The sequence below is a fragment of the Rhipicephalus microplus genome, chromosome 7 (assembly GCF_043290135.1).
Source record: "Rhipicephalus microplus isolate Deutch F79 chromosome 7, USDA_Rmic, whole genome shotgun sequence".
Classification (NCBI taxonomy): domain Eukaryota; kingdom Metazoa; phylum Arthropoda; class Arachnida; order Ixodida; family Ixodidae; genus Rhipicephalus; species Rhipicephalus microplus.
In genome coordinates this window covers 111,080,211-111,091,140 of record NC_134706.1, presented here as the reverse complement: position 1 = coordinate 111,091,140, position 10,930 = coordinate 111,080,211, and the positions used below count along the sequence as shown (strand labels likewise).

The 10,930-nt window shown below is 42.8% G+C and overlaps 1 protein-coding gene across 2 annotated transcripts; it reads left to right on the top strand.

Moving 5' to 3' along the window:
• Positions 1-1,551: 1,551 nt before the first annotated feature.
• On the top strand, positions 1,552-9,675 carry LOC119172470 (uncharacterized). Of its 2 annotated transcripts, none has more exons than XM_037423584.2 (2): positions 1,552-2,676; positions 9,525-9,675. In XM_037423584.2, the coding sequence occupies exons 1-2, from the start codon at positions 2,289-2,291 to the stop codon at positions 9,575-9,577; spliced, it is 441 nt and encodes a 146-aa protein (XP_037279481.2). In that variant the 5' UTR covers positions 1,552-2,288; the 3' UTR covers positions 9,578-9,675. The 2 variants fall into 2 exon arrangements, with proteins under 2 accessions (XP_037279481.2, XP_037279480.2); XM_037423583.2 differs by having other exon boundaries at positions 1,552-2,736.
• Positions 9,676-10,930: the final 1,255 nt, after the last annotated feature.

Here is a 10,930-nt window from a genome sequence, read left to right as displayed (position 1 = left end):
ACTGGTTAAGTTTCCGGCTGTCTCCAGGATGGGCCAGGATTCCACAATATCCGTTTATAATTTGGACATTAGGTCTAAAATGCTGAACTAGGACAATTGCCTGCGGTGGTCGTTCACCACGCTGTGCTCAGCGAGTGCACTCCTTTGTTACTCGAAGTTGTAAACGTCGGTTGCATGTTGTCACATGCTCTCCAAGATGTTATTTGCTTTCCGTACCTACGAAGCGTGACATTCAGCACCTTGAATGGAGTAAACTAGTCCAAGCGCTTTGCCTTCGGGTAACCTCTCTCTGGGCACAGAAAGGCGCAGGGGCCAGATATCTAGCTTTTAGTATTCCAATGCATGCAAACTATGTTAGTCTCTAAAATTAGTCATGGAGGAACCCACAGCTTTCTTGAAGCTATTCTGGGCGATGGCCGGAAACTCTCGACATGGAGTTTGGGCGTTTCAGGAATTTCTCTCTACAATTTCTACAAAAAGAAAGCGACTCTATTTTTGCTTTTATAAATTCGAGTGAATTTCTTAGTCTGGCTACGTAAGCCGTCCGACGGAATCCATCAATCGCCCTCTCCCATAGCAACATCAGCGAGCGCGCGTCCCTAGCAACTGGATCGCCCACCTTCGTGACTTAAACATGACTTGGCACCGCCTCAAGGCCAACGCCGAGCCTAGCTGTTTGTTTTGTTCACTTCATAGTATTTTATTACCATACACGCTAGCTACTATGGCTGAAAACGCCTACCGCGTTTCTCGCGATACAAATATGCCACTTGCGGCGATCGGTGTGGTATAGGAAAAAAAAAAGCATTAATCTAACGCTGGGTTCTCAAGTACGAAACGCTGTTAAGGATGCTACCCAATGAATTGACAATATTTCAAAAGACTTCATAGGGGTGAGCTCAGGGAGAATAGCACCTATATGATTAAAAACTAACAAGTAACGTACACAACACGTCTTAGAAAACAGTGACGCGTTACCGAAAATGGCATTACCACCCCCGCTGTTTATTACTAACATCATATATATATATATATATATATATATATATATATATATATATATATATATATATGTTAAAACGATTCTTTGGTGTCAACCTATCACTAGATGTCTGTTATAAACTGTGTTAGTGGTAATACCGCTACCGGTAACGCGTTACTTTCATTGCCATAGCAATTAAATGGCCACTTCTGGCTGAATTACGCCGCCGGCGTCGCCGTTGATGTCGGCTTCAATGTCATGCACCATATATGTATACTTATCTAGATATAGGAAAACGAAAGCGTAAATCAATCCCAGAACAAAGACTACAGCGCATGGAATCGAATGTAGGACCTCCGCGTCGTGAGTGCGAGATGCTAACCACTGAGCCACCGAGAGGTACCTTCTTAATGTTTGAACGGCAACCTATTCATACCCTCTACTTACCGCTGTGTGCGGGATCTCTAGGGACTCTCATGTTTTCAGCATTATCAGCAAGATGGCGCAGTGAGCGCGCGGCGGACGTCATCTCTCACGCGTGCTTCGGCCACACATAAAGATAAGGCAATGGCTGCTGCGCCGCGCGGCGCTCCAGCCATCCCCACACAGAGACGGCTACTGCGCCGCACGGAAGTGACGTCACAAAAATTGTCATGACATACGTCGTTTCCGATTTAGCGCGTTGTTCGAATTTACCGAATCGGAACGTGGCTCAGCTGGCCAGCAGACGCTCACTTGCTACTGCTGCTGCTGGAGTACGACTGGTTGCTGCTTCTGCGAGCTGTCTACAGGCCTTGTTCTGCTACATATTCGCAAGCCTCGAACATCATCTTTATCTAAGCTCAACCGCTTATTTTCACTGCTATTTTATATTTACTAACGTTGTTTATATCCATCCCAATACGTATTTTTGTGGTTTTTCGCGTATAGGCTGATTTAGCAGTATCTGTGCGTGGCCCTTTCTTTGGTCATCCGTGTTAACGTGCTTCGTATCTGTGTCGTAGTGCATTTGCGTAGTTGACAGCCGTGTTTTAGATTAAATATTCACTTTCTTGTTCCTTTTTTTTCATGGTGTAATTCTGAATTGAAAGTGTGCGCAACATGACGCGTGTGTTAGTAGCGGGCGATTCAATGGTGAAATACGTCGACCAGTATTTCCCATCGCGCCGTGGCTTGTCTGTTAGCGTTGCCGCACACAGAGGAATAAGGATTGAGCACTTGCTCTCAACGATTGCTGACAAGCTGGCCAGTTTTTGATATTGTCATTGTACATGTTGGCACAAACAACACTGTTGACAGTGTCAACATGTGCATGGACAAATATCGCCAGCTCGCTCAGGGAATCATCGAAAGCAATCCCACGTTGCATGTAGCTTTTTCTGCCATTCTTCCTCGGGGGCAGAATCGGTACCGCCAAGGGGAAGAACAGTTGTGTGATGTTTGTCATTTGAATGACCACTACAGGAATGTGAATGCCGCACTCGCACAGCTTTGCCTGGAGAGGGGCTTCACTATCCTGGATAGTCTTGTGGACAGCTGGCCTGGATTCCTGAGCAGGGATGGTGTCCACCCCAGCCGGCTTGGCAACAAGGTGCTGGCAGACTTCCTGCACCGTGAGGCCTGTGCCTTGTCCACCCATCTAGAGAGGAGACACATCCAACAGTCCTACAAGGAGTCCAAGGCATCTGCATGGAGTGGGTGGGCTCGGCAGGAGCACTTTTCCATCAACTTGGAAGTCGATTTTCCAGCACTTGGTATGCTTGCAGTTCAATATTCTCCAGCAGTAGGTGGACCTTCCGCTGCACCAGCTCCTGTCTGGAAAACCAGCAGTGCTCTCATGCAGAGACACGAGACTGACCAACTGGCCAGTACCATTCATGGTATTGGCTTTACGCTCGTTGGCGGTGTCCGCGTTCGCTGCAAGGGAAGCAAGGCTTGGTGGACCTGGGACAGCCTGCCTTCCCCCATTTTCCATGGCACAAGTGTACCATGCAAGGGAAACACTGGGGAGAGGCCTATTCAGCCAATGATCCCTAGTCGAGGTGCAAGCACCACTTGTGACAGGAAAATAAGGAGAGCCTCACAGGAGCATGAGAGTGCTCTTGTGCGCTCTTCTGTGGGGGAAGAGGAGGCAAGTGCTGGAAAAGCAGCTGTGCCACAGGCTGTCGGCCAGTGTGGCGACAGTGAGTGGAAACTGGTGCAGTCAAAGAAGAGCCGGCGGAAGGCTGCGGCACTGCACAAGCAAGAACAGAGCTCTAAACTGTGTGCAGACAGTGAAGGCAAAGTTCTTGCTGTGACAGCTGCCAAGTCCATCAGGTCCACTTCACCTATGACAGCAGTTGTGAGCCAGAAACAGATTCAGTCTGCTTCTTCCGCTGTCTGTGGTAGAAAGCCTGAAGGACGAGCCAATGTCTCGCACAACGTCATTCGTGATAGTTTTAAAAAGGTGCAGCGTGTTCCTAGCAAGCAGTTGAAAGACTGCTCAGTTAGTTCCGCGACTCACTGTGAATCTGTCACGAATGACGCTGTGAACGAGGTTTCTGTCTGCAAAAGCCATCTACCAGCACTGACTCGGGATTACATGCGAATTGAGCGCGATCCTGGCACAGAGGCTGGTGACCCTATGGAAGCTGGGTGCACTGCAGCTGTGCAGTACAAGTATTGTGAGGCTGCTTTGACATCCAGAAGCAGGCCTGCCAGCCCTGATGCCCAGGCTATTTGTGTAAACACTGGTGCCAACCCAACTGTCCTCAATATATATAACCCAGTAAATACACTATATGGTGGGGGTAGCAAAGTTTATTTAAATGCAACATTTGATAACTTTCCTTCTTTTAAGAAAAGCTTTGATGAGTGGTGCAGGGAGGGCAGGCATGTAGTCATGATAAATAAGAGTAATAAAAGTCCATTCACATCAGAAGATAAGGACTTCGAGTATATTAGGATTAAATATAGCTGCATTGACGGTCGCACAATAAAGCCCAGGGGGATAGGAAAGCGACCAAAGCAAGCTTACAATGGTACTGGCTGTGAAATGACAGTATCGGTAAGCCTATGTAAATCGCCTACTCTGCACTACAAGATAACTAAACTACAAGCTAAGCATAACCATCCCACAGAATATTATGATTTGTATCCTCAGAAGAGGCTCCTGAATCATGGAGAAAAAGAAGAATTCTTTGACTTAGCTAAATGTAATATTGGCGCAAAGGATTTTAAAAACTTGGTCGAGCAAAAAACTGGTAAGAAGTTAACTACAAAGGACATTAATAATTACAAGCAACGATTTTCTATTCCTATCCGCAATGAGCAGGCTCATGGTGAAATGGTTTTAGAGAAGGTAGAGACCTTGCTAAAAAATAATCCAAACTGGGTTATTCACTATGAAATGAATCAAAATAATAACCTGCAATTCATACTTCTTCAAACAACGCACATGCGTGAGATTTGGGAAAAGTATCCAGAGATTCTGTTTATTGATGGAACGTATAAAGTGAATATTGAGGGTTATATTCTTTACTCTATATTAGTTCAAGATGGTCGTGGTCGTGGGAGACCTGTGTGTTATGCCTTCTTACGAAATGAGACGACTGAAATTGTTGAGCCCATGTTCACAAAGTTTGTAGATTTCAACCCATTTGTTGTGTCTGCTTGCAAAGTAGTGATGATTGATAAAGATCTCAATGAACTGCGCATTTTAACCAGAATTCTTCCTAATTCTAACATACTTTTGTGTACGTGGCATGTGTTGCATTGTTTCCAGCCGAAGGTTAATGAAAAAGCTAGACAGCAACGTGATCAGTTGCTTCCTCTCTTAAAAAGCTTAGTTTATTCCCCCACTGAGCAAGACTACTTCGATAAGCTTGCTAACCTCCAAGCTATGACTTGCACAGATTTCATTTCTTACTATATGCATAACTGGCACTTGTGTAAGGAAATGTGGGTACATGCATATCGGCAAGCCCTTCCTACATTTGGTAATAATACTAATAATCGCATTGAGTGCCACAATCAAAAGATTAAAAATTATCTCTCTTCAAGCATGCATTTGGTTCAAGCAATAGAAGCATTGGTAGGTTACATTGATAATGATTCTTTATCTCTACAGTTCTCTAAGCTTAAAGAAATGAAGCTGAACCTAAACATAAATGATTTTAATGACCCATTTCAGCTAGAATTGTCCCGTAATTGCACTTCTGAGGCTACAAGTAAAGTACTAGAGCAGTATGAGAAGTTTAAAAGTGTAAGTTATCAAGTCACTTCCACTCCTAATTCTTATGTTGTAGTTTCACCAAGATCACAGTACAGTGTTTCATTGTGCTTGGCTTCTTGCACATGTGCTTTTTATAACCAGTACACTCTGCCTTGTGCACATATTTTAGCAGTGCGTGACTTTACTAAGCAAGATCTTTTCGACAAGGCTTGCATACCAGACAGGTGGTGCAAGGATCATTTCCTGAGTGACAGCTGCACAACCACTAGTGCCACACCAGTGGTAACAAGCAGCATTCAGTCACCACCCTGTGTGAAGCTTGACACTGCACAAGAGAAGTATATTTATGCTTATAGGAGTCTTTGCGAAATGTCAAAAACCGTGGCTAACGTATTATCTAATTGTGGTGAGAAGGAGTTAATGGAAAAACTTTCGTCCTGTGAGGCTTTCTTCAGAAATTTAACCACATTTCCTCGTAACCAAACTTCAGCAGCCATAAAGGCTGCACCAGCTCAGTTAGCACAAACTACTGCCACAAGTTATCTTGGGCATTCTAACAGTACAAAACTTGTGGTACCTTTGGTTAAAGCAAGAAGGGGGCGGCCAAAAAAAGTGAGAGCTGTCAAGCGTAAATTTTTCCCAAATCAAGTAAAAAAGGTAGGCCTTGCAACTGTTAAAGTAGACATGCTAAATGTCTACAAACGGTATTCTCTTTCAGATGCAGATTTAAATGTTCTGGTACAGGGCACCTCCATATCAGATAGCGTAATCAATGTCGCACAGTATTTAATTCAGAAAAAGTATCCTACTTGTGTCGGCTTTCAAGATGTCTTACTGGGCCGATGTTTACAATTCACTCAAATCAAAGGCCCTTTCGTTCAAATCTTGCATGTTCAGAACCCCAATCATTGGCTTACAGTAACAAATGTTGGAGCGGACAAAAACACAGTCTTCATATATGATTCAATTGATCAAGATACCCCTCCTGACGCTGTTAGGCAAATCTGTCATATTCTAAAATTACAATCGCCAACATTAACCATTCAAACAATGAAGGCACAAAACCAGTGCAACACACTTGACTGTGGCTTGTTTGCAATTGCGAACATGTATTATATAGCGTCAGGCAGAAAACCAGAAACTTTGAACCTTAACCAAGTTATGCTACGCAAACATTTGCTGCAATGCATACAGAATGGTATGATCGAAGACTTTCCCCTCATAAACTCCATGGCTGCTCGCGTACAGCCAAGAGATAGTATTTACAAGTTACATTGTGTCTGCCGGCAACCACAATATAGTGGGGTAGTATTGGACATTACTTGTGCAAGTTGTTCAAGAGGATTTCACGGAGCTTGTCTCGGCTCTTTAGCAGCTAACTTGGACAAAAAAGTATTCGTGTGTTCTCAGTCATGTTTGCTGGTTGCCAAGGAAAAGATACATTTTTCTAATTAATAATAGCATTCCATTTTGGTGTAGACATATGGCAAAATTTCTAAGCATTCTTCATGTCTCCTCCTCTAATTTTTGCTTTTCTTTAAAGGGCCACTCACCGGGTTTGGCGATTTTGAGCTGACAAGTGCAATGCGCACATTGGGAGTTTATGGTCACGTCTGCCAAACATTGCAACTCTATGCGACGCGGAAATGGGTCAAATTTCAAAACGAACGCTTCTCCCCCTTTTTTTCGGGTCGCGCCCCCAGAGAAGGAGGTTATGATGTGCAAGTATGAATCGCCCTACATACACAGCAGTGCAGTGACGTTGGTCCTATATGTATACGACTGTGCTCTGACGCTGCCAACAGTGGCACGTGACATGACGGAAATTATTTAACGTGACATGCGTAGTTAATGTAATTTGTTGCTTGAAGAGATTAATAAAACTTGGGATACATATTGAGACGCAATAGAAGAATGTGTTTGTCTTTTGCATTTTTTCCCCGTGAATTGCAACGAGATGCCGAGCTAATGTGCTGGCGTTTCGCATGCGTTTGTGTCTCCGCGGTTACTGCATCAAGCAGACTCCTGTCCTGGAAAAGAAATTAATGGTCCTGCGCATTCGAGCACTCATTATGCTCATCTTTTCAACCGCATCAAAGCCAGCGTTTCCAAACAATGTCGCAAGAACAGGCAGTAGACACAATACAATGCTGGTCAACAAAACGACACCGCTCGCGCGCTCGAGGGTTGGGCTTGTTTGAGCACGTCATGTGCACGTGACCTCTTGGTTGGATGCTGGAGAGGGTAGGAAAGAGATTTGGCTTGTGAAGGCTACACGGGGGAGTGGCAAGGGTTTTGAGCTTGCCTCCTTTCATCCTTGTTTCCTGCTGTTAAAAAAAGAAGAAACTGTTTTCTCAGCTCGTAATGAACCGATTGAAAAACTTTTTGTGGTATAATGCTCTCCGTTAGATACACAACTTCCACAGTTTGTTATGGGACCTGGTGAGTGGTTCTTTAAGGACTGACTTCAGGGATCGAAAGTATGAAGTTAGGCATGTTGTTAATGCATAACGGATCACATAGCACAAAAATTTGACCCAGGACAAGAGAAGGAACAAACACGAGTGCTCACTTCCGAGAAGATTTATCTTGAAGAGCAAACACATATATACTCCTGAAATGTGAAGATCAGGCAAATCATTCAAGACGCCCACAACTGCCATGCGCAAATATCTTACATTTTCAAAAAAGACAATTTGACAAAGCCCGAGACAGAGTGCTGATGCAGTTCAGCTCTAGTCTACAAATCCTCTTTGCCTCGATAATTTCTCTTGTTATTTTATTTGTTGTTTTTTCTTCCAGCAATAATGATGTCCCGCAAAATCATTTTGCAGCCACACGTGCTGCAATGAACACCCTTGTAACCTCAAGAATGGTCGCAATCGTTTCTTGGCCTTGCACTGCAGCAGGTGTGGCTCCAAACCACTTTTGTGTGACACCATTATCATTGGGGAAAAAAAACTACAAGAGAAATTGTCGTGGCAAAAAAGATTTGTAGACTAGAGCTGAACTGCATCAGTACTTTATCTCACTCTGTCTCTAGGGATTTGTCAAAACGAATTGTCTTTCCTGAGGATGTAAGGTTTTCGTGCATGGCAGTTGTGGGCTTTTTGAATGATTTGTCTATTTTTTGCAGTTCAAGAGTATATATGTTTGCTCTTCAAGATAAATCTTGTTGGAGGTGAGCACTCGTCTTTGTTCCTTCTCTTGTTCTGGGTCAAATTTTCACATTATGTGATGAGTTAACTTTCTGCATGCACCACCTTATTTTTTTTCCTTGTTGTAAGCTAGTGGTGGAGCATTAACTAGAAGTACATAAAAACATTGCCAAATGTATGTTACCCCAACGAACCAAATTCCTTTGTTGAGGCAATCCTTTCTGTGGCATTCCTTCTTTATTGACTTCTCATCACGTCAAACCTCAAACCTGTCTCTTTCATAAAAGTTCTAGAACTAGTTCTTGCTTTGTTTTGCTTTTTGCCAAAAGTAGAAAAACTTCCCTTCGTTGAGCAAATTTTCCTTAACTAAAATATATTCATATCTAATGCACGGAATGAAAAATAAAAACAAGAAAATTTATAGGCTGATCACTAAATGTCAATTGAATAAGGATTTCGGAAATAATACCATGAATGGCACACAACAAACACTCATGCATGCAGCCTTTTACCATGTGCAGCTGTAAACTGCAAACAAAAAGTATCAGATATTGTATATGATTTGCTTCTTTTTTTCTTTTCAGCAACAGTAACTTGCCCTTTAAGAGAAAAATATGAATATCAAATTTTCAAAAATAGTCATTTTTGAAAACCTGTCAATATATCAAAATGGTTTAGTTGATTCATGATTATGCAAGCAGTTCTTGCATGCCTGTGGCACTGGGATTGTTAATGTAGGCAGGCTGAGTTTGTAATGTTCTAAAGCCTCAGCATTTTAGTGTTATATTACAATATAACATTCAAATATTTTAAGAATTCAACTATGAAATTTGCTCACAATGAGTTTGCTACAAATTAGGCAACCAAAGTCTGTGTATATATTGCCCACATTAACGTCACACTGCCACAAGTCTCTAGGCGGAGCCTGACCTCTACAGAGCGCGTTCTCGGGTGGCGGATAGAGAAAAGTCTTGCAATGAAGTGATGCTAAGCAGCTTCTATTAATAAACAAGACTGGCACTTGTGCCCGCGGACCAACAGGCAGAAAATACATATGACAACAGGAGTCTTTTCACTGCTGTGGTGGGCAAGTTGAAAGTTTCAGGTGCCATTTTTTAAACTCTTTGATTTATCTGTTGTTTTTTTCGTCTGTTTTCTTCATCTTGTACAGGTCCAGTACATTGTGGACTCACCCTGTTGTCAAGTCGTCAGGAAGTTGGATGATGCTGTCTTCTTCTAGCTAAATTATGCAACTACTAAGAAGGGGATCAGAATTCTATTTTGTAGCAGTTATTTTACAAATAAATGTTAGTAAAATTTTTCTTGGTTGTAGTAGTGTCATTGTGTACTCACGGACCATAACATTACATAAGACAGGAATTCAAGTGCATAGCAAAAAAGTGCTGCTATGAGCACCTGTTATCAACATCAGCTGGTCATTCTTAATTTTGGTCTTTTATTTATCGCACATCGAGTAGCCGCAATTCCTTGGTTTACAGGCTGAGAGAAAATTTAGCTCCCTTTCTTACACGCCAAAGGTTGCTGGCAGTGAAACAGCGTTGTCAGCATTTTAATAGATACTTTGAAAATGAACGTGAAAATGACGGAGGGACAAGACAAAGGCGGAGTACTGAGTCTTTCTAATCTCGTGTCTCCGTCGTGTTCGTGGGCGTTTTCCAAAAATGCATAGTTTCCAACTCGACCTTACTGATATATTATGAAAACTTTATGAAAACATGAATCCCCGAAGTTAAGTATAAAACTTTCACATAGAATGCATCACTTCTAGCGTCAACAGTTGAGCTATTACAAAACTTTGATAAGTCTCAATACACGTAAAAGCAAGTATGGTCAAGCTTCCCTGCCTTGTGAAAGCACTGCGGTAAAGCCAGCGTGAGCAGAAGAGCATTACATGATACGAAATGAACGCATGCACAGGCCACTTGTGCATCAAACAAATATAAGCATTTGCGACTGCTCAGGCCAAATATGCATCTTGGCACGTCCGTTTCAGGCAAACAAAAGGACAAATACCGAACTATGATCAAGCTTCACTGCATGGACAAAGCACTGTGGTAAAGCCAGCGTGAGCAGAAGAGCATTACATGATACGAAATGAACGCATGCACAGGCCACTTGTGCATCAAACAAAAATAAGCATTTGCGACTGCTCAGGCCAAGTATGCATCTTGGCGAGTTCTTTTCAAACAGACAAAAAGACAATTACCAAAAGATGATTAAGCTTCACTGCATGGAAAAAGCACTGTGGTAAAGCCAGCGTGAGCAGAAGAGCATTACATGATACGAAATGAACGCATGCACAGGCCACTTGTGCATCAAACGAAAATAAGCATTTGCGACTGCTCAGGCCAAGTATGCATCTTGGCGAGTCCTTTTCAAACAGACAAAAAGACAATTACCAAAAGATGATTAAGCTTCACTGCATGGAACAAGCACTGTGGTAAAGCCAGCGTGAGCAGAAGAGCATTACATGATACGAAATGAACGCATGCACAGGCCACTTGTGCATCAAACAAAAATAAGCATTTGCGACTGCTCAGGCCAAGTATGCATCTT